This window comes from Capsicum annuum, chromosome 9, assembly GCF_002878395.1.
Source record: "Capsicum annuum cultivar UCD-10X-F1 chromosome 9, UCD10Xv1.1, whole genome shotgun sequence".
In the NCBI taxonomy this organism is placed as follows: domain Eukaryota; kingdom Viridiplantae; phylum Streptophyta; class Magnoliopsida; order Solanales; family Solanaceae; genus Capsicum; species Capsicum annuum.
This window is the reverse complement of record NC_061119.1, coordinates 218,369,146-218,395,603: the sequence shown is the minus strand read 5'-3', so window position 1 is coordinate 218,395,603 and position 26,458 is coordinate 218,369,146. Positions and strand designations below refer to the sequence as shown.

The 26,458-nt window shown below is 35.4% G+C and overlaps 3 protein-coding genes and 1 pseudogene across 7 annotated transcripts; 1 reads left to right on the top strand and 3 right to left on the bottom strand.

Annotated features, from left to right (window-relative positions):
* Positions 1 to 540: 540 nt before the first annotated feature.
* Positions 541 to 6,608, bottom strand: LOC107840866 (nucleoid-associated protein At4g30620, chloroplastic). Of its 2 annotated transcripts, none has more exons than XM_016684805.2 (7): positions 6,366 to 6,608; positions 4,104 to 4,258; positions 3,608 to 3,708; positions 3,451 to 3,490; positions 2,881 to 2,952; positions 2,405 to 2,461; positions 541 to 711 (listed from the first exon to the last, which is right to left on the bottom strand). In XM_016684805.2, exons 1-7 carry the CDS (start codon positions 6,415 to 6,417, stop codon positions 634 to 636), a joined length of 555 nt encoding a protein of 184 aa, XP_016540291.2. In that variant the 5' UTR covers positions 6,418 to 6,608; the 3' UTR covers positions 541 to 633. The 2 variants fall into 2 exon arrangements, with proteins under 2 accessions (XP_016540291.2, XP_047252613.1); XM_047396657.1 differs by having other exon boundaries at positions 696 to 2,179; positions 6,366 to 6,526.
* Positions 6,609 to 8,023: 1,415 nt separating this feature from the next.
* On the top strand, positions 8,024 to 11,617 carry LOC107840865. Of its 4 annotated transcripts, none has more exons than XM_016684804.2 (5): positions 8,024 to 8,660; positions 10,230 to 10,300; positions 10,474 to 10,939; positions 11,035 to 11,239; positions 11,326 to 11,617. In XM_016684804.2, the coding sequence occupies exons 1-4, from the start codon at positions 8,556 to 8,558 to the stop codon at positions 11,218 to 11,220; spliced, it is 828 nt and encodes a 275-aa protein (XP_016540290.2). In that variant the 5' UTR covers positions 8,024 to 8,555; the 3' UTR covers positions 11,221 to 11,239; positions 11,326 to 11,617. The 4 variants fall into 4 exon arrangements, 3 of the variants coding, with proteins under 3 accessions (XP_016540290.2, XP_016540289.2, XP_047252612.1); XR_007044657.1 differs by having other exon boundaries at positions 8,054 to 8,660; positions 11,017 to 11,239; XM_016684803.2 differs by having other exon boundaries at positions 11,035 to 11,617.
* A 1,561-nt stretch (positions 11,618 to 13,178) lies between these two features.
* Positions 13,179 to 15,356, bottom strand: LOC107840864 (annotated as a pseudogene).
* A 5,065-nt stretch (positions 15,357 to 20,421) lies between these two features.
* LOC107840863 (shikimate O-hydroxycinnamoyltransferase) lies at positions 20,422 to 23,266 on the bottom strand. Its single transcript, XM_016684802.2, has 2 exons — positions 22,593 to 23,266; positions 20,422 to 21,631 (listed from the first exon to the last, which is right to left on the bottom strand). Exons 1-2 carry the CDS (start codon positions 23,016 to 23,018, stop codon positions 20,744 to 20,746), a joined length of 1,314 nt encoding a protein of 437 aa, XP_016540288.2. The 5' UTR covers positions 23,019 to 23,266; the 3' UTR covers positions 20,422 to 20,743.
* Positions 23,267 to 26,458: the final 3,192 nt, after the last annotated feature.

The following is a 26,458-nucleotide window of genomic DNA, read 5'->3' as shown; positions in this document are numbered from 1 at the left end:
TTTTTTTTTTTTGACGTATTCATTATTGATTAGAGATTTCAAATTCAAATATAAAGCTATTTTTACCCTTAAATGTGAACTTCACGACGTGCATTACATTTAGTCCGACTTTAATATGAAAATCAACCATTTAATTATACAATTTATCACACGTTCGTTAAGCGAGACATAGCTTGTTAAATATTATGATACAAAAATATAAAATTATGTTCAGCAAAAATTTTATTTATTTATTTTGGGGGTTAAAAAGGATCTTTGAATTTACTTTGACTATGGTCAATGAATATCAATAAGCACATTAAAATATTTTCCATTTCAAGTGAAAACTTTGGATTTTCTTTAATTAAATTAAATTTAATGCAAATGAAGAATTTGATTTACATTTTTGGCATACTAATAAAGTTCTTTTCAAATTAATTCACATTTACCAATTAATGCTTGTAAGGTTCATTTATGTATTAAAATATTTTCCTATTTAGCTCAAAAATCATTTTAGCTTAAAAAATAAATTATTCATTGTAAAGAAAAAAATTACAATAATAAACAAACAACAACAACAACAACAATAATAATAATAATAATAATTGTATTCATAATTTTAATGCAAATAAATAAACTACAATAATAATAATTTTATTGCTTGAATCCTTCACCAAGACCTGCTGGCATTCCCAAACTTTGAGCAAGATCACTCATTCTTTCCTTCATTGCCTGAAAAAAAATTAAGGATGATAATGACGACAACATATTCAATATAATCTCATAAGTGGGATCTCGGAAGAGTAGGATGCATGTAGACCTTACCCCTCGACTATCTTTACAGGGAGGAGGGTGGAGAGGTTATTTCTGGTAGACCCTCGACACAACAGACCTTACCCCCTCGACTGCCTTTATAGGGTGGAGAGGTTGTTTTTGGTAGACCCTCGACTCAGCAGACCTTACCCCTCGACTGCCTTTATCGGGTGAAGAGGATGTTTCTGGTAGACCCTCGACTCAGCAGACCTTACCCCTCGACTGTCTTTATCGGGTGGAGAGGATGTTTCTGGTAGACCCTTGACTCAGCAGACCTTACCCCTCGACTGCCTTTATCGGGTGGAGAGGCTGTTTCTGGTAGACCCTCGACTCAATAGACCTTACCCCTCGACTACCTTTACAGGGTAGAGAGGTTGTTTCTGGTAGACCCTCGGCACAACTAACCTTACCCCTTGACGGAAAGGTTGTTTCTGGTAGACCCTTGACTCAGCAGACCTTATATCTCGACTGCCTTTATAGGGTAAAGAGGTTGTTCCCGTTAGACACTCCGCACAACAGACCTTACCCCTCGACTACCTTTACAGGGTAGAGTGGCTGTTTCTGGTAGACCCTCGACTCAGTAGACCTTACCCCTCGACTACCTTTATCGGGTAGAGAGGTTGTTTCTAGTAGACCCTCGACTCAACAGACCTTACCTCTCAACTACCTTTACCGGGTGGAGAGGTTGTTTCTGGTAGACCCTTGACTCAGAAAATCTTACTGGGTAAAGAGGTTGTTTTTCGTAGACCCTCGACTCAAGAGAAGAGTAATCAAACCATGAAAGAATGGAAAATAACGATCGCGGAGTAACAAGTACAAGGCGAACAAAGAGATAGAGGTACAAGTAAAGATGGGAGAATAAGATCCTGCATGAAATACTATTAACTAAAAAAAGGCAGTCCGGTGTATTAAAGCTCACGCTATGCGTAGGGTTCGAGGAAGGGCCCTACCATAAGGGTGTATTGTACGCAGCCTTACCTTGCATTTCTGCCAGAGGCTGTTTCCAAGGCTTGAACCCGTGGCGTCCTAATCACATGAAATACTACTAACTAATACTACCAAATAGAGTGTAGAGTATGAGTTTGAGGTGACGATGAGTGAGGATTACTTGGACGGTGAAGTGCCCTACGTGCAACTGTTAGGTCGGAGGCTCGTGTCACATTGGGGTGTACATAGAGAATCATTGTGTCACATTGCGGGCACCTCAACTAATTTCATGGGATACCAGCTACTTTCCACCAACACAAGTACCTCGCTTTTGTTGCTTGGACTCTCTTAAAATGTTATTGCACCCGTGTCAGACACTCTAGAAATGCACTGTTTTTGGAGGATCCGACAGGTCTGTGAGCATTTTGAAGAGTCCATGCAATATAGGTGCCGGGTAACTCTGCAAACCAACGTTTGGGTGGTCGGTTTAGAGCAAAATACTCCTTCCGTCTCATTTTATGTGAAAGTGGTGTTTGACATTTTTTTGTGGCTTTAAAATCATGTCATTAAACATAAAATTGAATGTTTTAACCTATATTGTTTCTACTAAAGAACAGACTAAAATGGAAAGAGCGACACATAAAACGGAACAGGAGGAGTAGAAGAAGAAGTTCAAAGTTCTTACCAGTACACTTTTCTGATGTGCATCCTTGTATGCCTCCGTAATCAGAAGTGCGAGTTTCTGCACAAGAAAAATATTCAAGATTCTTTCAAATACATGTACGGAAATTTCTTCTTGAAATGCGCGATTTTCTTACCAATTACAAGCACCTTTCACGAGAAAAGAATAAGAAACGACTTGGCTAGCATATTGCGCAAACTAAAAATAAGGCACCAACGGAAGAAAAGGGGGGACAAGAGAAGGCAAAACGCCCTTCACGCTGGCATATTGTTTTCGAGGATGGAAATATAGTCAAGCCTCTCATAACAACATTTTCGTTCCGATATTTTTTGGCTGCTATAGCGATATGTTGTTATAGAGAACATGAAAGATCGGTTCCACAGGTAACCATCGTAGAGTTATAGTGAAATGTTTCGTGACTGACAGGTCAAATACGATAGAAGTACATAACTCGGATGATCTATTCAATATATACTCACTTCTGGGCCTAATTCCATGGCAGCCTCAGTAATTTCGGTACGTATCGGTTGTTGATTCCCAGACAGTGTTACCTGCAAACGATGTAAATATTTATAAGTCCTCGTAAAGTCGTAGCTAAATTGGAGTTTCTCTAACGTTTTCTACTTGTCACGTACAACAACTACAATGTCTCAGTTCGAAACAAGTTCACGTGAAGGTTTTGGCAAGAAATGCTACGAGAACTACTCGGCCAAGCCTGAACATTCTACGTCTAAAATGACGGTTATAGCTTTTATAAATTGTTTCAGTCAACAGACAGACCCGATACTTAAGTTTCCAAGTAAGTTAAGTTGCTCGGACTCTCCAAAAATGTTGCCACACCCGTGTCAGATCCTTAAAAAACACTATTTTTGGAGGATCCGACACACACCCGTAGACAGTTTTGAAGAGTTCGAGCAACTTAGCAAGTAAGATTGGCCCCCAGATTGCATCTTAACTTCAGGAACAGTCGAATTAGTATTTCCATTCGATCAATTGAAAGTGATCGCTTCAGTCAGATGACACCAAAATAAAACGAGAAAAGAACGCACCTTGATTAGTTCACCTTCACAGTAACCATCGAACTCTGCTCTGAAAACACAAACCATCAAAAATAGGATAAGTAGAAAACGATAACACGCTGTTCTCTTAAAGATTAGTTCACGGAAACGTTAAAACATATGACGAAGTACGTTATTAGAAACATACAAAGCGAGCTCTTTTTGTACTCGCACTGCCTCGACTTGAACCACATTCTGTGCCTTCTTCACCGTCTCGTACAAGTTTTGCATGTTTCCAAAAAGACCTGCCTAAGATCAATATAAACAACATGAGGTTGGTTACACTGAAATAGAACAACATTTTTGACGAGTGAATCAACCGGTGAAGCATAAGAAAGTTGAATATAGAATAATAAGTACTCATAATTGAGGGTAATAACGACGTTAACAAAAATTGAAATCATTATTCCCCAAGGAATTCCTTCAAACTTGCTAAAACGTTTCGACGTAAGAACTCCAAAAAGCAACCATGTTTCTTGAAAGCGCTTCGGTTTACTGTAAGTTTTGTAATATTTTGCAATATGATCTTTACGTGCACGCTTATATAGCTTAAAATGATCGATGACAAGCCATCAAACAAGATAGATCCAATGTCGATATAACCAATAAAACACTATACAACGAAAGGGATAATACTCGGATACCTTTGACGGAGCATCATTGTTCTGCTCGTTATTGTCCTTTTTTCCACCAAACAGCGAACATATTTGCAGAGGTCGGGGATTATCTAAAACCTTTTGACAGCCGGATCTTGATAAATTCCACATACCAACTTGATTTACACTAGGACACGGTTTGTCTGCAAAGGCCAAAATTGTGAAATAATATATTTTTCATTAGGTGCTTAATTTGAAAGAAGACTTAATAGCTACTCATAAGAGTAAACTGAATGCGAGTAAAGAACTCCAAGAAGGTAATACTTGAACAACACAGATACGTTTACATGGAAGGAAACTACGACTAAATATTGACATTCGAATATAAGCCATTTGACGTGAAAAGGAAAGGGAGCCTTGGCGTAACTGGTATAGTTGCTGTCATGTGACCTGAATGTCACGGGTTCGAGCTGTGGATAACAACCTCTTGCAAAAACGCAGGGTAAGGCTGCGTACAATGTACTCTTGTGGCCCGGCCCTTCCCCGGAAACCACGCATAGAGGGAGCTTAGTGCATCGGGCTTCCCTTTTATTGTTTTGAAGTCTATGGCTAAAAATATCGAATTTGATAACTCCTAAAGAAAATGAAAATATATCAAGTCCATATGAAAACCTCTCGATAAGTTGAACAATAAAGGACTGTACACCAACATAAGCCATAGCAACAACAACAATGCCTTAGCCCCAAATAAGTTAAAAAGAACTTCCTAGGTTTGGAAATTTTTGTGATTACCATCAAAATTCGACTATTTCAACAAAGAAAGTTGCCAGTTTTATATCAAGATAGCTAATAGCTTCGATCGAACGAATCTCTTTGTTTTTTTAGGTCATTTTGTAAACTATCAGCATAACCCCATAGCAATTAAGAACTGTACAACAACAACACCACCTTAGCCCTAAACAAGTTGGATAGAACTTCCAATGTTTGGAAATTTTGTGATTACCATCAGAATTAGACTTTTTCAACAAAGAAAGTTGCTAATTGCGTCAACTGAATGGCTCTTTCATTTTTTAAGGCATTTGGTAGAGGGTTAGTGTGTAGGAGTACGTCTGTGGTGTATTGTCGATGCCCATGTTTTCCGAATAGATATTTTATAGTATTACCTTGTGCGTGTCTTATTTCTGTTATTATCCTTTACTCTCTAACGGCGTGATATCCCTTGTTGTTGCACGCTTTTATGTGTTTTGTTTGTTATATTTTTATCTGAGCCGGGGGTTTATCGAAAATAGCCTCTCTACTTCATCTGAGGTAGTGGGATGGACTGCGTACACTTACCCTCCCCAGAACCCACTTGTGGGAATATACTGGGTATGTTGTTGTTGTTGTTGGTAAGCTATCAACAAAACCCCATTAGCAATTAAGAATTGTACACCAACACAAGCCATAACAACAACAACGACAACGTCTTAGCCCCAAACAAGTTGGGATTAGTTGTGAATTGTGATTACTATCAAAATTAGACCTTTTCAACAAAGAAAGTTACTAGCTTTATATTACGAAAGCTAATGGCTTCGACCGAATGACCCTCTTGTTTTTCTTTAAGGCATTTTGTCGACTACAAACACAACCCCATTAGCAATTAAGAACTGTTAACCAACATAAGCCGTAACAACAACAACAACAACAACGCCTTAGCGCCAAACAAGTTAAAGGTCTATTATATGAATCCCATTACTTCATTTAAGCTTATTTCATACTCCCTCCATTTCAATTTATTTGTCTTACTTTCCTTTTTAGTCTGTTTAAAGAAAAACATATATCTCTTCCCTTTCTCGGCAACGCCTTAATTCTAAATTCACACCTGACAAGCTTAAGACCACAAGATTAAAGAACATTTGATATACTCTACATATCATTAGTTCTAGACCACATGATTCAAAAATCTTTCTTTCTTAAAACACCGTGCCAAAGTAAAACTAGACAAATAAATTTCCTTTTTTTTTTGGTTTCCCAACTAATCCAGATTCGCACCGCGTAGGGCCCATTATGGGAACCGCTCCCTACCAAGGAATTTTCCATACCTAGGTCTCGAACCCGATGCCTCTGGTTAAGTGAGAAGCAGCGCTGCACCATGTCCTTTGGTGGTGACAAATAAAATAAACAACACCATAATCCCATATTAGTTTCTTTACTACACAAATCCTATATATATTCATTCCAATACAAAATAGTTCTCTAAACTAAAAATTTCCAACAACAAAAAGTCAATTATAGGAAAAAAGAATTCACAGAAGGAGAAATAGTGCTTACTGAAGCTATGAAGATGTGAAATCCCAGCTGTAAAAGCACTTGTAGATGCCATTTTTTTCACCACAGAAAAAAAAAAAAATATTTGCAAAGAAGAAGATTGAAATAATATCGTTTATCCAAAGTCCCATGTTATAGTAGATCTAGATAAACATTAGTTTTGACCCCTAAGTCTTTGAACATTTCAATATAATGGCAAATACTTTTAAAATTTTTACTTGCACCCTTCAAAATTGACATAATAAACATACAATCAAATTTGGGTTTAGCTGGCACGTAAACACTTTAATTTGGTAGTGCACATCTAAATACGTCAACTTATCTCCATTGTATCAAGTTCAATGTCCTAGCTTTCAAAATTTATATATCACGTTAGCTTCAGGTGTATTCGAGACACTGAGCGAACGAGTTGAAGCGTTTAGTTGTCGGTAGGGACTTGAGACTAAATTAAGGTGTCAAGACGTGCACTCTCAGAGTTAGAACTCTTACTTATCGAAAGTCAAACTCGAGTGTACGTTTGATACATAAATGTACACTCAAACTTTTCATTATATTAAAACACACCTCGATGCTGAGTTGGTCAAATATTTGTTTTCAATCAACAATAGATGCGTGTAGGCAATTCAACATCTAAGTATTTTTTAATACAAAGCGAGTGATAATTCAAGTGTTTTTTTAAGCCCCTATGTAAAAACTTCCGTCCTTTTTGCTTTCTTGATAACTTGTATTCACAATCTTACAAATGAAAGTGAAAGATTACTTATCATTCAAACAACTCCCTCTTATCGATAATTGACATATGAAATTTGCAAAAATATACACATAATTAAGTAGATAAGAAAAATATAAATAGTTAAATTTAAATGTGTTTCTTACCCTTAACTCTATATATTCTTATGTCATCATTATTAATCAAGATAAAGTTCAATGAATAGAAGGGCCCCACATAACACAACAACATGAGTACAAATCTAATGACTTTGAATGAATGAAAGTAAGAAATCTATGGTTTCCAAACTTCTACTACCAAAGTACTATTTATGAATCTTGCAACCTTAAAAAAGTCCTGAAGGGTAACTATGCCCCCCCCCCCCAACCCCAAACACCCCTCACCCCTGCTCATCAAAAAAACTCATATCATAGTTATATTAAGCCCCGTTGATCATAAAAATTATTTTTTTTCAGAGTTAGAGTTGAGTTGGAGTTGAAGATAAAGTTGGAATTAGAGTTGTATTTGGTCATGAATATAAATTAAAATTATTTTCGAAATTTTGTGAGGGAAGTATGACTAAAAAAGTGAAAATAATTAAAACTTATTTTCACTTTTTCAAATAATTTTTCGGAGTTGGAGTTGGAAAATTCATGGCCAAACGGAGCGTATTTTCACTAAAGTGAAATAATTTCTATGGCCAAACGGCTATTAAATCTAATATTTATCCTATCACCAAAGGATGTGGTGCAACAGATGAAGCTGCTCCTCCCTTAATTAGAAGTCTCGTATTTGAGTTCTGAATATGGAAAAAATCCCCCTCCGAATGAGGCCTTACGCGGAGCGCCGCCAAATTAGTCGGATTCGATATCGGACACCGAATGGGAATCAAACCAAAAAAAATAAAAAATCTAATATTTATCCTTTCCACTGTTAAGTCTGTTACTATCCTCATCAAGAATCAGCTAAACAAAGCTATTTTTCTTTCTAATAGTAGGTAGGCCAAATATATTATGTACAAGATCAAGAATATTTAAGGGAAGAAGAGGTGTCTACTGTCTACTGTCTTCATTCAATATGTCAATAAACACACCTCTCACATACAAAATATGACTATAAAGATATAAAGATACACAATCTTTATACCATAAATACCCTTTCTGCAACACCCTTTCATCACTTGTTCATTGTCTATCCTATAACAAAAACAACAACAATGTATAATAGTAGTATATATATATGTATAGTTTTTTTGTTGTCTTGGTCAAGAGAGAACTTTCTTACCACCTCTCTTTCTTTCTCTATTTACTCCTTTTCTTGTTTGGCCTTATTGCTGTGTTGTATTATTGTTTTTTTTCCACTCTTCTTTGCCTCATTTGCCCCCTTTTTCTTGATTTTTTCAACTTTTTTGTCTCTTTGTTTTGTCCAAGATCTGATCTTTTCTGTGTAAAGGGATTAGTTTGATTCATCTGTGATCTAAAAAGATGAAAAGGGGTGCTTTGGAATCATCATCTTATGGTGTTTTTGAAGAACCGAAAGTCAGGTTGAAGCATCAGAGACTATTGCAGGACTATAAAGGGCTTCAAAAGGTATAAAAATCTTGTCTTTGGGGGGTGGGGTGGGGGATGGGGGTGGGGGATTGATCATTTGTTATTAAGATCTGTGTTTTTTTGGTGTGTTGATTTGTTTGTGATGGAGTATCTTGTTCTTGCTTGGTAGAAATATGGTGTCTTTTGGTGTAGGAACCTCCTTTGAGTTTGATTTGATTTGTTGAATGATTCATAGAGTTGTTGTTATTTTGATAACTGTGGTGTCCGGGCCAGCTTACGCTCACCTTGACTAATTCCAATACCTGTCACCACCTGTTACCAATAACATGTATTAGGTAACTTTGTCTGCCGAGGTTGGGAGAGATGAGGAAAAATCACTAGTTATTTTTGATTGTTAAGAAATATGGTGCCTTTTGGTGTAGGTAATTCCTTTGAGTTTGATTTGATCTGTTGAATGATTCATAGAGTTGTTGTTATTTTGATAACGTGGTTCCCGGGCCAGCTTACGTGCACCTTGACTAATTCCGATACCTGCCACCACCTGTTACCAATAACATGTATTAGGTAACTTTGTCCGCCGAGGTTGGGAGAGATGAGGAAAAATCACGAGTTATTTTTGATTGTTAAGAAATATGGTGCCTTTTGGTGTAGGTACTTCCTTTGAGTTTGATTTGATCTGTTGAATGATTCATAGAGTTGTTGTTATTTTGATAACGTGGTTCCCGGGCCAGCTTACGTGCACCTTGACTAATTCCAATACCTGCCACCACCTGTTACCAATAACATGTATTAGGTAACTTTGTCCGCCGAGGTTGGGAGAGATGAGGAAAAATCACTAGTTATTTTTGATTGTTAAGAAATATGGTGCCTTTTGGTGTAGGTACTTCCTTTGAGTTTGATTTGATATGTTTCCTCTCAGTGATTCATAGAGTTATTATTTTTTCGATAAACATGTGCGCACCTCGACTAATACCACTGAATGCTTGCCACCTCGCACCAGCAATAGGTGCTAAGTAACTTTGTCCACTAAGGCTAGGATAGATAGGAAGAGATCACGTAGTGTTTTTGTCTCTGTTGGGATTTGAACCTTTTTTTGACTTGAGGGTCTGTCGGAAACAACATCTCTACCTAGGTAGGGGTAAGGTCCGCGTGCACTTTACCCTCTCGAGACTCCACTTTGTGGTATTACACGGGGTATGTTGTTAAGGTTCCCTCTTGAGATTGTCCCCCTTGGTTGAATTTGTTTGTGTTTTATCCTAAGACTTACTAGGAATTCTCTCTAGAACAACTCGGAGCGTGTTCTTTTTTTTTTGTACTCGAGAAATTCCTGAGGGTCAATGGCACACGGTTTGATGATGGAGACACACTCCGTCCTTCCTCATTGAAATACTAACGTTTGTTTGTGTGAGTGTTCAATCCGCGACATGTGCCTAACCCAGACATCACGTAGTGTACTCTTATCACTAGACCAAAGTGTTGGGATAACGATTCATAGATTTTATTCATTATAGTCAATGTTACTTCAAACTGCAAGATGGTAGACGACTGTTTTGTTTTTCGGGTATTCGTTATCAATTGGTCTGCTTACATGTAACCTATGATTTACAGGAAACTGACGGCATAATGCACAAATTGGAGGATTCAAAGCTGAGGAAACTCAGATTACTAGCTGAAGTTCGGTGAGTTTGTTCGACTAATCAAAACGTTTTAATATTAGCTTGATATAGTTTCATTTTCTTTCGGAGTTCTTGAATTCGATGTTTTCAACCGTAGGTTTCAAATACAATATTACTTGAACAATAGAATTAAGGGTAAAGAGCTCTGATGCTCAGTTTTTCGCATGATTCTGCAGTTTCTTACGCCAGAGGCACTCGTATCTTTTGCAATTGAAGTCCTTAAGTCCTCCTAAAGGGAAAGAGCTAGTATCACTACCGCAAGTTACGAGTAAAAACAAACTGCCCCCTCTTCCTGGCCCGAAACAGAACGGAAGGATACAGATTGCAAAGGTAGCTGCGTCAAAAAAGACGCCTGATGTTCATGTAAACCGCAACTTAGTTGATGGAAAACATGCTGTTTTTCACAATGCAGATTTTGAGTTAAACCGTAAATCAATAGTATATAGTGGAAAGGAAGTTTTATCGTCCCTTAAAGGATCTCCAGCCGAAGATTTGAAGCAGAACGAGAGATTGTATATAGCGAACAATGCCATCCTACAGAGCACCTCGGCTACTTCTGATTTAAATCAGGACACTGGTCATAGTGGCAAAGCGGCCGCATTGCCCACTCGTGCTCCAGTGTTCGATTTGAATGAGATCTCGGTAAGTATCCAACTGAGCATGAAGTGTTCTTTCCGTTTTACTTTGTGAGTTTTACTTTTTGCATCATTTACGTCTAGACTTTCTAATTTCTGTAGACGGGTGAAGAGGAAACAGAAGTAAATTTCGAGCAAGTGCAGCTCGAGGAACCAAACAGAAGTCTTATCCGAAACCTCAACGATGATGTGAAGCTATTGAATGTTTGTAGAGATGTTGGAGAAGGCACCTCTCGGGTGGGAGAACGAAAATTATCATGGCAAGACCCTGTCGCTGTGAGGGTTTGACAGCATTCGGTTGAATGTGGTAAGAAAATTTCGTGTTAATGCGAGCATTTTCAAGCTTGAACTGGCCTTACATACATGTAATACGTACATACTGTTCATTGCTAGCAACGAGATGTAGTCCTTGAAGGTTCCAGATCGCACAGGCTCAGTGTTATCAAACGCGCGCTTAAGCCCTGAAGCGAGGCTCAAAACGTGTTGAGCGTTTCGCCTCGCTTAATGTGTGCTTCAGCGTCATCATCAAGGTTCTAAGGCATGCTTTTCCTTGCCAATGAGCGCCTCTTCTGAAGAGGCGATACCAAACAATTGATATTTTACTTTATCGTAGTTTCTTTGTTCATATATTTGTCACTCATGATTGTTAGTTTTGGACTAAACATATATATTTGTGTTGTTTTTCCCTTTGCGCCTTTTTTCATTAAATCTCACGCTTTATTTGCGGTTTGCGCTTAAAGCCCCAATGGATCTTAGAGCTTTTTTGCGCTTTTTGCTTTTGATAACACTTTGCACTTAAAACCCTAATAGACAACAACAACAACATACCCAGTGTAATTTCATAAGTGGGGTATCGAAGAAGGCAAGATGTACGTAGATTTTACCCTACAAAAGTTTGTTTCCGATAGATCCTTTTTCTCGACTCAAAATAAAACCCCCATGTAATGGTTTTGGAGTTCTTTTTTCACCTATATCAGTTCGAACTTGACGGGTCGTTCATGTGGACAATCTCTCTCGTTACTCAGGATTTCCTTACGGCACGAGCTGACAACAATCATGCACCAGGGGCGGAGCTACACTTGTCATAGTAGGGGGTTCGCCGAACCCCATTGACGGAAAATTATACTATATATACATATATATACATGGTTAATTAATTTTTTCTTTTATGTATATATAGCAGATGTTGAACCTCCTTCGGTTAGTTGCTACGTTCACTTGTGAGCCCTTTGGTGAAAATTCTGGCTCTGCCACTGTCATGCACCACATGTGTCCGCGTTCCCGAAGGCCTTTGAAATTACTCAACAGATAGATATTGGTAACCACTCCAGCATAATCAGAAGAAACCAAAGGCAACAAACAAAAGAAAAACTAGAAAGTACATCGTGCAATTAGTCAAGATGCGCGTAAGTTGATCTAGACAACACGATTATAAAAACTACATCGCTTCATTATTACAAGAACATGGTGAGCTTATGCTTTATTTGTGGTTTGTGCTTAAAGCCCGAACGGATCTTAGAGTTTTTTTGCGTTTTTTGCTTTTGATAATACTTTGCACTTAAAGCCCAAATAGACGACAACAACAACCTACCCAGTGTAATTTCATAAGTGGAGTTTCTAGAAGGCAAGATGCACGTAGACTTTACCCTACTTTGTTGGATACAGAGTCTGTTTCCGGAGATCCTCGACTCAAAATAGAACCCCCATGTAATGGTTTTTGGAGTTCTTTTTTCACCTATGTCAGTTCGAACTTGACTGGAGCTCTTTTTTCACCTATGTCAGTTCGGACTTGACGGGTCGTTCATGTGGAGGATCTCTCGTTACTCGGGATTTCCTTACGGCACGAGCTGACGACAGCCATGCACCACTTGTGTCCGCATTCCCCAAGGCCTTTGAAATTACTCAACAGATAGATATTGTTAACCACTCCAGCAAACACAGAATTCAGAAGAAACCAGAGTCAACAAACAAGAAAAACTAGAAAGTACATCGTGCAATTAGTCAAGATGCACGTAAGTAGATCCAAACAACATGGAAATAAACTGCATGGTGAGTAACCTTGAGACATTAGCAACTACATGTTTCGATTATCATACAAACTGCATAACCAGATTTGAGGTAATCTATCGCGGATCTTAAATATTCATCGTTCATTCTTGCCACCGCGTCATGAATTCTTCGTGCAGTTTTCGTCAGTGGCTCTGATTGAAGGTTCTAAGGCATACTTTTCCTTGCCAACGACAAGGTTATAAAAGCTACATGCTTCATTATTACCTTGAGACATTATCAACTACATAGTCAATTACGATACAAATTACATAACCACGCCCCAGCAACAACAAAAACAACAACAAATTGAAACGTTACAGAAACAGAAATTATTTCAGAAGTCATACAAATATTTCTCAAAAAGTGACGTATGATCAGAATCCAAAGACATAAGTATCCTTAAACTCTTGTCGTCATTTGGACTTGGCAAAATGTAGACTGTCCCTTCACACAAAATACGAGCAGGTCCCATATGAATTGGCTTTCCCCATCCAAAATCTGAATCATGAATAGGCATCTTAGTCCAACTGTTAATCTTAAGATTAGGACTAGGAAAATTAGGAAATAGGATTAGTTTAGATAAATCTGGGATTAATTCGAGGTAATCTATCGCGGATCTTAAATATTCATCGTTCATTCTTGCCACTGCGTCATGAACTCGTCGTGCAGTTATCGTCAGTGGCTCCGATTGAAGTTCACCAGATTTAGCCATTGGCATAGCTGTGAAGACGACATTTCCTAAATAACCTTGTGGCAAGGGAGGACAAAGTCTTGTCCTACCATCTGTATTGATCTTTAACTTTGTGATCAATTGGTCGTCGTCGAGTCCACGTGCCTTAGACATGCAACGCCAAATATGGGCCGCGAGGACCTCGAAAGTCGTGCCCACGTGCTCCTCGGACCTGGTCCTGAGAAGGGTCAGTTGGTCGCTTGTGATCTTAAAGATGGCGTTAGTACATGACTTTGGAACGGTATTTAGGGTTTGTAAGGGGTGATACTCGACATGATCAAAGGCCGGTGGTGTTGGTGGGTCCGTGCACGGAGGAGGGACCGATCGATGAACGGTGGGACCGTGATCACGGAGAGTCCACGTGTCATTTCTGACCATGCGTTGATGAAATGAATGCCTGAAACACCATCAACTAATGTGTGGAAAATTCCATGACCTAAGCAGACTCCGCCACACTTGAAACGAGTCACCTAACAAAGACATCGAAAAAATAAAATTAATTATTACTATAACAAAAAATATAATTATTAAAAAATAGCACTACCAACAGTGAGCGCCAACAATCACAGATCTGAGCATTTTACTCTTTCTTCCCCATCAAAATTCCGGCGATAATAACCCTTTCGCCGGCGACAACCGACAATCACAGATATGAGCATTCTACCATTTTCTCTTTCTTCCCCATCGAAATTCTGGCGACGATAACCCTTCCTGTGCGACAGGCTCGATTCAGAAGGCCGGATCATCCGTGTGGATAACCACCCTCCAAACCAACTGATCGAGTCATCCCAAGGACACACTAAAATATTCATAAGATATGTATAACCCACAACCGCTACAATCTTTGCCCTGTGCGACAGGCTCGACTCAGAAGACCGAATCATCCGTGTGGATAACCACCCTCCAAACCAACTGATCGAGCCATCCCAAGGACACACTAAACCCACAACCACTACAACCTTTGCCCTGTGCGACAGGCTCGACTCAGAAGGCCGAATCATCCATGCGGATAATCACCCTCCAAACCAACTGAGCCATCCCAAGGACACCATATATATATATATATATATATATGTCTAATATTGAAATAAAATATTAAAAAAAATATTTAAAATACCTGTAATATCACAAGAGGAAAAGAAGAGATGTCATCAACACAAGTATCAACACTAGGAATTAATTTCTTCATTTCCGAACTTGGAACAAAATCACCAAAATCATCAATAATAATATCATCACATTGTGCTTCAACAAATAATACACCTTCACCATTACAATTAATTTCCATTCTTTTTTCTTCTCCATTATTATTATTACTCCATATTAATCTTCCAGCCATTGGATAAAATGATACTAAAACATTACTTAAACCCTCTTTCATAATTTTTATATCAAAAAAATTACTAGTACTAATAGTTGGCTTGTAAAAATAAATAGTTGGAACATAGCTTCTAACTAGTAAATCAAGAATTGAGTTCCATAATATTTTTGAAGGAGTTGGCTTTGATGGTTTCACCATTGTTGATTCTATTATATTAATCTTCATTATTATTTATTTTCACTTAAAAAAAAAGAAAGAAAGAAGAAAAAGAAGAAGAAGAAGAAGCTAGATAACTACAATAATGAGAGGGAAGAGGATGAATTTTTGTGTACCGTAGGAAGAGGAATATTTACAGCTTGAATTTTTTTTTTTTTTGGGTTTTCTATCTGGTGTCCGGTGTCCGCATTGGAGCCCCAATTAATTCGAACCGTGCGTTGCAGGGACCATTAAGGTGGCAGCGCTCTCAACAGAGTTTTCTCTATACCCAGGGTTGAACCTTCGATCTCTGGTTAAGGGTGGAGCAGCCCCATCCACTGCACCACAACCCATATTGGTATAGCTTGAATTATATATTATGGATGTGTTAAATAGGAAAAAAAAGATTTTTTCATGAGAAAAAAGTTTTAGAAAAGAGATAGCATCTCGTACCTCTGAACTATGATCAAATTTGTCATGACACGTTTTAATTTTAATTTATGGGGGTCTTATTATTCACTTAACTCAATTTTAGTGTAATTTTTGTCAATCTTTTTAACTTTATCAATGACACGTGGCTAATTTCTATTGATTAGAGCTATCACACTTAGGACTGGGTATTCACGCGTGGTGTCACATCGACTAAAAAGGTTGACAAAAATATACTAAAATTGAGTTCAGCGATAATAGAACCCCGTAAAATTAAAGTGTTCTGTACCAAATTTGTTCATAGTTAGGACGATACAAAATGTTTATCTCTTCAGAAAAATAATAATATCTTATTTATTGTCTTATGGGGTATACACACACTTTTTTTAAATAAGGAAAAAACTCAAATATTTCATCAGACTATTAAAAATAATTTATTTATGTCATTCGTTAAAAGTTTGACCCAATTATGTCATAGTTGTTAAAGTTGGCTCGTCTACACCTTTGTCGTAACAGAAAAAATTTATTCGTGTCATTATTTTTTATGATAAAGTGCATTCATACATACCCCATATATAAACAAACTATTTACAACTAATACCCCCTTGGGGATAATACTCATAAAATTACTTTAACTTTGATTGGATTTTCAGTTGAGCATATTAAACTTTGCGGGGGTCCTATTACCCTCTAGAATTTTTTTTTCGTATTTTAATGGCATATATCTTCCCACTTGGACTTGTGTAAATATGAAGTTGGCGCGTGTAATTACACCGCCAGCCGCCGAAACTGGCGCGTTTACAACTAGATTTGGCGCATTTATTACACCGCCAGCCGCCGAAACTGGGTATAGAGTTTCGGGACGGGAAATTAAATCCACTTTAAAAAGTTTAAGGAGGTAATAGGAACCCTGTAAAGTTCAGTATGCTCAATTAAAAATTCGTTCAAAGTTCAAATATTTTTGTAAATATTATCCTACCCTTACATAAATTATTATCTACTTCACTTAAATAATTGAGACTCAAATTTGAACCACAATGAGTTATAATTTAATTAACTACATATTTATGATACTACCTGCTCACTCAAATAATTGAGACTCAAATTTAATGATACATAGTACTATTCAAATTAGTAAGTAGGCAAAATTTTAATCAAATGCTACAAAAAGAAATAAGAAATTGTTATAAAATTCAATGCAAATTAATTGTTTATTAATTTAATGCAAAAAGTCGAAGACATATTTAAACTATTAAAGTGATCATGTACTAGAATTTCAGTGAAAAGGAGTGGAATTGAATGTTTTATTAAAGTGAGCTTAATTTTTGAAAAAAAATTGGTCGTATCAATTAAAAAATGACACGTGGTCAATTGGTCATCGTCTAGTCCACGTGCCTTAGACATGCAATGCCAAATATGGACCGCGAGGACCTCAAAAGTCGTGCCCTTGTGCTCGGACCTAGTTCTGAGAAAGGACAGTTGGTCGCTTGTGATCTTAAAGATGACATTAGTACATGACTTTGGGACGGTATTTAGGGTTTGTAGGGGTGATACTCGACATGATCAAAGGCCGGTGGTGTTGGTGGGTCCCGTGCACGGAGGAGGGATCTGTTAATGAATGGTGGGACCATGATCACGGAGAGTCCACGCGCTAAAAATTTCTAGTCGCATCAATTAAAAACTGACACGTGGTTAATTTAGTGAGTATAAATTATTATTTTCACTTCACTCTCGTTTATTAAAATATTAATTTTTTACTTGCCACGTCATTTTTTCCGGGCTGCAGTGGTAAATAAATTCACTTTTAAGCAGTACATGTGTTTTTTAGGTCACTTTAATAGCTTAGGTTTATCTTCAACTTTTTAGGTATAGTTAAAGGTAGTTTTGATGTCTTTATCCTTATATAATCTATCATTTAATTAGATTAATGATGATTTTATGTTGTTTAGGAATGTAAGTTAATTGTTGCTAATTTTTTTTTTGAGGTGAATTAAACTTCTTGAGTTTGCTCATGACTAGGGTTGTGCAAAAATTGAACCGATTAAAATGTTATTGGGTTATTGATATTAGGTTATCGGGTTAACGGTTTTTTATTGATTTTATAAAAAAATTTATTGGGTAAACAGTTCGGTATTGATTTTAGCTTGTTGGGTTATCGATTAAACCGATAACCCAATAAGGATACACTAAGTTATTGTTTTATCCCTATTTATGTTATATATTTAAATATCTCTCTCTCTATATATATATATGTATATATATATAGAGAGAGAGAGATGTGTATGTATATAGATTATATGCACTACTAATTCATAAATCAGTGATTCACAAAGTATTAACATATTCAGGGCAACAAAGGCACAATATAAAGTTTGGCTATTATCATAATAAAAAACTTGAAGCATTTATAGCTTCCAACAATTAGGATTCAATTTTTTTCCTAACTAGCATTCTGTTCAAGTTTGAAGATTTTTATAAACTAAAATGGATTGCGTAGGTTTTGGCAGTAATTAAGATTTCATATTTTTATGTTAGTTGTTACTATTTCTATTTTATAAGTATTTTCTTATTGGTTAAACCGAAAACCGAACCGTTAAGGATCAAAAACCGATAAATCGAAACCGATAAGAAAATATCTTATTGGTTGGTTATTGGTTTTACATATTTAAAATCCGAAAATCGATAAACCGAACCAATAACACGAAAAATCGAACCGAACCGACCGATGCACACCCCTACTCATGACGATCTATTAAATGAATTGAGTTGCTTTGGATGACGGTCAGAGCTTTTTTCTAAGACATACAAGCGAAATAGCAAGAATTGAGGAGATTTTTCATGTGCAACGCCTATGGATTGATAGGGGTGTGGGCGTCCGAATGCATGTTGGGCGAAAATTTTCGAGTCCGCTCTCGACGATCTATTAAATAGATTGTGTTGCTTTGGAGAGTCGAATTGAGCTTTTTTAAGACATATGAGCGAAATAACATAATATCCCCAAACACCAACCTTAATTAAAAAAAACACTCAAACACACTTAGATATAATCATGCCCTATCAGATCGAGGACATTCGATAAAATTAAAACGATACATAGACCAAACAAATACTTCTCAAAAAGTGGCATGTGATGAGAATGTAAACACATAGCCAATGCCAAACTCTTGTCATCATTTAATTAACTACGTATTTATGATACTACCTACTCACTCAAATAATTGACACTCAAATTTAATGATACATAGTACTATTCAAAGAAAATGACACTATCAAAGTAAAAATTTCAAACTAGTAAGTAGGCAAAATTTTAATCAAATGCCACAAAAGAAACCAGAAATTGTTATAAAATTCAATGCAAATTAATTGTTAATTAATTTAATGCAAAAAGTTAAAAGACATATCTAAACTATTAAAGTGACCATGTACTATAATTTCAGTAAAAAGGAGTAGAATTGAGAGTTTTATGAAAGTGAGCTTAAATTTTTTAAAAGAATTGATCGTATCAATTAAAAAATGATACGTGGTCAATTGGTCATCGTCTAGTCCACGTGCCTTAGACATGCAATGCCAAATATGGGCCGCGAGGACCTCAAAAGTCATGCCCTTGTGCTCGGACCTAGTTCTGAGAAAGGACAGTTGGTCGCTTGTGATCTTAAAGATGACATTAGTACATGACTTTGGGACGGTATTTAGGGTTTGTAGGGGGTGATACTCGACATGATCAAAGGCCAGTGGTGTTGGTGGGTCCCGTGCACGGAGGAGGGATCTGTTAATGAATGGTGGGACCATGATCACGGAGAGTCCACGCGCTAAAAATTTCTAGTCGCATCAATTAAAAACTGACACGTGGTTAATTTATTGGGTTTAAATTATTATTTTCACTTCACTCACGTTTATTAAAATATTAATTTTTTATTTGCCACATCATTCTTCTCGGGCTACTGTGGTAAATAAATTTACTTTTAAGTAGTACATGTGTGTCTTAAGTCACTTTAATAGCTTAGATTAATAAATTCTTGCTAATTTTTTTTTTTTTTGAGGTGAATTAAACTTCTTGAATTCACTCATGACGGTCTATTAAATGAATTGAGTTGCTTTGGATGACGGTCAGAGCTTTTTTCTAAGAAATACAAGTCAAATAGCAAGAATTGAGGAGATTTTCATGTGCAACGCCTGTGGATTGATAGGGGTGTGGGCGTCCGAATGCATGTTGGGCGAAATTTTTCGAGTCGCTCTCGACGATCTATTAAATAGATTGTGTTGCTTTGGAGAGTCGAACTGAACTTTTTTAAGACATATGAGCGAAATAACATAATTGATGGTTTTTTGCTGTTTTTCGTGTATGTTACCCTATAAACTGATGCGGGTGCGGGCATCTAAATGCGTTTTGGGTAAAACTTCTCGAGTTTGCTCGTGACGACCAAAAATATATATTGTGTTGCTTTGGAGGGACGGACATAACGTGCACTTTATAGCTCATACATCACGTGTTGTGCTCACAGTAGAACACTTGGCATCAAAGATTTTAATTACAACAACAACAATATACTTAATATAATCTCACAAGGGGAGTATAAAGAGGATAAGATATATGCCGTCCTTATCAGTTATCGCTACCTATATAAGGTAGAGAGAATATTTCGAATGAACCCTCGGACCTATGCGAGGTAGAGAGAGTTTTTCGAATAGATCCTCGACTCAAAATAAAAGTACTAGACACATGATTAAAAGAAAAAATACGAGCGAAATAATATGCTATAAAATAAAAAGACCAATAGATAGTAATATACATAGAAGAATAAGAAACTACATGATAACTCAAGAATCAACAACATATTAAATTATTACAAACAATAAATATATCAAAGTAGATATTACATTGTGTCTCCATTTCTTTTTATTACAATTAAAAAAAATTTGAAAAAACAATTCAACCCCCAACCCCAACCCCTCACCCACCCACACACCCAAATATCCCCAAACACCAACCTTAATAAAAACCAACACTCAAACACACTTAAATATAATCATGCCCTGTCAGATCGAGGACATTCGAGAAAATTGGAACAATACAGAGACCAAACTTTTCAGAAGTCATACAAATACTTCTCAAGAAGTGGCATATGATGAGAATTTAAACACATAGCCAATGTCAAACTCTTGTCATTATTTGAACTTGGCAAAATATACACCAATCCTTCATTCAAAAGAGAAGCAGGTCCCATATGAATTGGCTTTCCCCATCCAAAATCACAATCATAGACTGGCAACTTACTCCAAGTGTTAATTTTAACATTAGGATTTGGATCAAAAATAGGCCATTGGATTGATTTATATGAATCTTTGTTTAATTCGAGGTAATCTATGGCCGATCTTAAGTATTCGTCGTTCATTCTTATCACTGCATCGTGAATTCTTCGCGCAGTTATAGCTAGTGGCTCTGATAGAAGTTCGCCGGATTTCGCTATTGGTGTAGCTGTGAAGACAACATTTCCTATATAACCTTGTGGTGGGGGAGGACAGAGTCTTGTCCTACCATTTGTAGCAGCCTTTAACTTTGTCAACTGGTCGTCATCTAGGGTACGTGCCTTACACATGCAACGCCAGATATGAGCCGCGATGACTTCGTAAGTGCTTCCATTGTACTCGGATTTGGTTTTGAGGAGGGTCAGTTGGTCGCTTGTGATCTTAAACATGGCCGTGGTACTGGAGTTTGGGACGTTAACTTGATCAACTTGACCCTGGATGTTCTTCAGGGTCGGTGGAGGGTGATACTCGACATGATCAAAGGTCGGTCTCGGTGGGTCCCGTGCACGAAGGAAAGACCGATCGAACACCGGTGGGACCGTGATGACAGAGAATCCACGTGTCATTTCTGACCACGATTTTATAAAATGCATGCCTGAAACACCATCAACTAATGTGTGTGAAATACCAAGACCTAAGCAGACTCCACCACACTTGAAACGAGTCACCTAACCAAAAAAAAAAAAAAAAAAACACCAGTGATTCGTTTTCAAATGAGTTAAAAAGAAAAGTAGATTATTCTTTTTAAAACGGAGGAAGTATATATTTTGTTGTATATATGAATGAAAAAAATCAGACTGGTAAAATTGTTGTGATGTGATCATGAGGTCACAGATTCAAGCCATGGAAACAACCTTTTGCAGAAAGTGCAGGACGAGACTACGTAAAATGAACCCTTGGGGTCCAATCCTTCCCCGACCTCATGCTATTTGAATAACTGATAAAATTATTGTCATGTAATCATGTGGTCACGGATTCAAGCCGTAAAAATAACTCCTTGCAGAAGTGTAGGATGAGACTGCGTAAACTAAACCTTTGTGGTCCAATCCTTCTCCCACCTCACCCTCAGGGACGGATCTATTAAGAGCGGTGAGGGTGGCACGCCACCCGCAAACTTCGACGAAAGCTTTATATATATATATATAAAGAAAAGTTGACTTATATTAATTAATAATTGTACTAATTTTTTTATTTTCCAAATATTAATAGTTAATATTCATTTTTAAAAAATGTATAATTTTATTCTCTCTCCTCAAATTTTAAAAAAACCTATTCCTCTCAAATCCCAAATCATCATCGCTCTCTGCTTTTTTAGGTCTTCCTTACTGCTAACATCAATTTTTTTGACATCACCGGCAAAGGTCACAGTTTACTTGTCACCCGGACAGTCCGGATCCTAGATCCGTCTCTACTCACGCTATTTGAAATAACTAGTAAAATTATTATCATGTGACCATATGACCCCGGGTTCAAGCCGTGAAAACAACTCCTTGCAGAAGTGCAGGATGAGACTACATAAAATGAACCACTGTGGTCCAACCCTTCCCCGACTCCACAAATAATGAAAACTTTAATGCATGAAACTGAAATAAAATAGATAAAAAACAAATCAAAAGAAAATTAAAATACCTGAGTCATGACAAGTGGAAGAATAAAAATGTCACCACAACTATTTGGAATTAATTTCTCCATTTCCAAACTTGGAACAAAATCACCAAAATCATCAATAATAGTATCATCACATTTTGCTTCAACAAATAATACACCTTCTTCATTACAATTAATTTCCATTCTTTTTTCTCCTCCATTATTATCCTTATAATTACCCCATATTAATCTTCCAGCCATTGGATAAAATGATACTAAAACATTACTTAAACCCTCTTTCATAATTTTTATATCAAAAAAATTAGTGGTAATAGTATTTGGCTTGAAGAAATAAACAGTCAAAACATGACTTTTAACAACTAAATCAGTATTTGAGTTAAATAATATTTCTGAAGGAGTTGGCTTTGATGGTTTCACCATTGTTGATTCTATTATATTAATCTTCATTATTATTGATTTTGAAAAAAAGAAGAAGAAGAAGAAACTAGAGAAATACAATAATATTATTTTTATTATTAACAAAATAATGATACTGACAAATTAAATAAATATTACTATGATAAATTAATTAATTAGAAGAAGCATGAATTAGCAAAATTTATTAATACCAACAAGTTAAATTAGAAAAATAAAATATTAAAATAATTAAATGATATAAAATGAAGAATAAAGAAAGGAGAAATGTGAGTGGGAGAGTAAGATAGTTGCTTTATTTATAGGCAAAGTGAGCTCATATAATGGCTTTTCATACATTTCATATAAATATCTTTTAAAATAAATTAATATTTTATCTATAATTTCATATACTATTTCAAAAGAATTTATAGAAAAAAGAGTTTAATCTGTTAGATTTGCATGATTAAAATGCAACATAGGTCATGGACTTAATTAGGGTTCTACATAGTTCGGGTTGGTTCGATTTTTTATTAAAATATAACTAAATCAATAATGTCGGTTTTTTAAATCTATAAACCAAATCAAACCAATATGCAATCGATTTTTTTATTTCATTTTTAGTCGGGTTTTTTTCGATTTTTTTGATTTTTCGATTTTCTCGTTTTTTTTACAATTATAATGTGATTGAAAAAAAAAATTAAATGTTTTCACCAAAAAAATAAAAAAAAAATGGTCATAGAGTAGTTCCAATAAAAGTTAAGTTAGCAAATTACTAAGACGTCTAAACTACTATCTCTCAAAGTAATATGTGGATACCTAAGTAGTTCAATTTTTAAGTTACTAGTCACAGTAACTTGTCTGAAAGTTTCCTTCACATAAAATGTGAGCACACAAAAGAATGAAGAATTAGAAAACTTATTAAAAACATAACTCCATAAAGTAATTAATTATAACATAATTTCATAAAAAGAGAAAGAAGAGAAAAAAAACCTAAATCACAACTTGACGAATGAGAAAAGTAAGATGAAAGTAAGATGTGAAAATAATGAGAACACTCTGAAAACTTGGAAAGTAAAATGTAAAAAGTGAAGCAACTAAAGAGTTTTAGGTTTTTATATTAACTAGTTAAACCCCACGTGTCTCGCACGTGTAACATTTGATTATTTAAAATTAGATGATTTTGTCTATTACAAAAAATTTTAATGAAGAGCAAAAAATTTAAATCACTTCTCAAAGATTCTTCACACTTTAATAAAATAGCGCAAACATAACATATATTTTATTAAAATATTTAATAATTTTTCAATTCTTAAATATTGAAGAAATAATTTTGTTTAAAGCAGATACTTTTAACGAAGGACAAAAAGTTCAAATATTTCTGAATACCGAATCAAATAAAAACGAAGTTAAAAGAAAACAAACCAAACTGAAATGGTTCGATTCGGTGTTCGGTGTCTACTTTTTAAAATTGTAAATTAAAGAATTGAATTGAAATTTGATAAAATCGAATCAAAGAGCAGAACGTGTACTTCTAATCAACGCCTTAATAACATAAATCATGCTAATATGAATGAGAAATAATTCTTTTTTTAAAAAAATACACCTTTAAATTCTCTCGTAATCGACACGAAGTCTCATCCACACACTCACATAATTTTTCTTTACCTGCACATCATGTGAAAGCCAACAATTAAAATTACAATAAATTATATGATAAAAAAACGTTAATAAAAGATGCATAATATTTAATATTGTTGACCTACAAATTAAAAACTAATATTAAAGAACATAAAACTAATCTTCTCTTGAACATACTCTTTAACAATTAAATTGTGAATGTTATTCTATTATTTATTGGAAAAAAGGAATGCTCAATATATAGATGTACAATTTTTTTTCCTTTTAAGAAAGAGTTGATGAAACATGGAAGAAATCTAATCTAATTTTAGAAACTTTTTTCATAAAAAAACTAATTACTATAGAAAATCAAGACAAACGAAACTTAAAAGAAAAGAAAATTAAGGACTCCTAATTAAATCAAAAATCATACTTAAAAGAAAGAAATTAGGTTGTATGCTAACTATAATCTGACACTACTTATTTTTTTTCTTTTTGAGGTGGGACATGTTTTTTTAGTAAAAATACTTATATAAAAATTTGATAAAATAATAAAAAGACATTTCTTATTATGTATTTAAAAATTTTAAAATTTAATACTTATTAAATTTTTCTTATTCTAAGGCTTTTATATTTGTTTCTAGATTTTTCAAATCTTATTAAAATCAAATTTAGTTGTTTTATAATTCTTAAATGAATCAAAAAAATATTAGTTGTAATTAATTCTGACGACTTCTAATAAGAAAAAGTTTTACCATAAATATATATTAATTAATTATTAACTTTTAAAAATCAGACAAAAAATAGTGAAAAAATAATTTTGTCTAAAGCGAAAATTTTTAATGAAAGACAAAAAGTTCAAACAATATTTTTAAGGCCCTTCACACTTTTAATATATTGTAGATATAGATTATAGATATAGATATAGATATAGATTATAGATATAGATATTGGACTTTGTATTAATTTGTTATTAATGAAAAAATACTATAATTAAAAGGTCCAAAAATATATATCTATTTTCTGAATATAAAAAAATAATAAAAGTAATTAGAAAGTGGATTATAAGTAATATTTTTTTGAGTATAAAAAATTAAAATTATATATGTATTACGTCGGTTCGGTTTGGGTTCGGTTTGATGAATGAGATTATTTGGGAGAAGGTGGGAGTAGCTTCGGTGGAGGACAAGGTGCGAGAAGTAAGGTTACGTTAGTTCGGACACGTGATGAGGAGGAACTCTGATCAATGCTCCAGTGCGGAGGTGTGAGACACTGGCTATCGCTGATTTTAGATGGGGTAGAGGTAGACCGAAGAAATATTGAAGAGAGACGATTAGGCATGATATGAAGTAGTTACAGCTTACGGAGGATATGACCCTTGCTAGGACGGTGTGGAGGACGCGAATTAGGGTAGAGGGTTAGGGATGGAAGGTTATCGGTCGTTGTGCCGGCCTCGTGCTGGCACGAACTTCTATATATCTAGCACAAATAAAATGACAGACAATATTATTGGCAGACAACTTTCTATCTCTTTCTTTAAAGTTTAAATGCACTAATAATTAATAGTTTCTCTATCCTATTTTATGTGGTATAATTTGATCGGATACAAAATTTAAAAAATAAGAAAAGATTTGATAACGTTTATTAAATTATCTTTTATTAAAAAATATATTACTACGATCTTTAATAAAGTGAGACTTTATTAGCGAGAATAATAAGGGTAGAAGTGAAATTATGTCTTTAAATAGTTACCAAATAAGAAAATATGATATTTTTTTGAGACGAAACAAAATAAAAATGACAATATTTAGAATGAAACGAAAAAAGTACTATTTTCTTTGTTTTATTTTACGTGGCAGTATTTGATTTGAAAC

What these genes read in the sequence shown, in the direction of transcription:
- LOC107840866 (XM_047396657.1), bottom strand. Translation starts at nt 6,417, where the DNA reads ATGGCATCTACAAGTGCTTTTACAGCTGGGATTTCACATCTTCATAGC. An exon ending in TTCACATCTTCATAGCTTCA is followed by an intron (nt 4,259 to 6,365) that starts GTAAGCACTATT and finishes TGGCCTTTGCAG; the next exon opens with ACAAACCGTGTCCTAGTGTA. An exon ending in CCATGGAATTAGGCCCAGAA is followed by an intron (nt 2,462 to 2,880) that starts GTGAGTATATAT and finishes TTTCTTGTGCAG; the next exon opens with AAACTCGCACTTCTGATTAC.
- LOC107840865 (XM_016684804.2), top strand. Translation starts at nt 8,556, where the DNA reads ATGAAAAGGGGTGCTTTGGAATCATCATCTTATGGTGTTTTTGAAGAA. An exon ending in ACTATAAAGGGCTTCAAAAG is followed by an intron (nt 8,661 to 10,229) that starts GTATAAAAATCT and finishes TATGATTTACAG; the next exon opens with GAAACTGACGGCATAATGCA. An exon ending in AGATTACTAGCTGAAGTTCG is followed by an intron (nt 10,301 to 10,473) that starts GTGAGTTTGTTC and finishes ATGATTCTGCAG; the next exon opens with TTTCTTACGCCAGAGGCACT.
- LOC107840863 (XM_016684802.2), bottom strand. Translation starts at nt 23,018, where the DNA reads ATGAAGATTAATATAATAGAATCAACAATGGTGAAACCATCAAAGCCA. An exon ending in TTCCACTTGTCATGACTCAG is followed by an intron (nt 21,632 to 22,592) that starts GTATTTTAATTT and finishes TTTTTTGGTTAG; the next exon opens with GTGACTCGTTTCAAGTGTGG.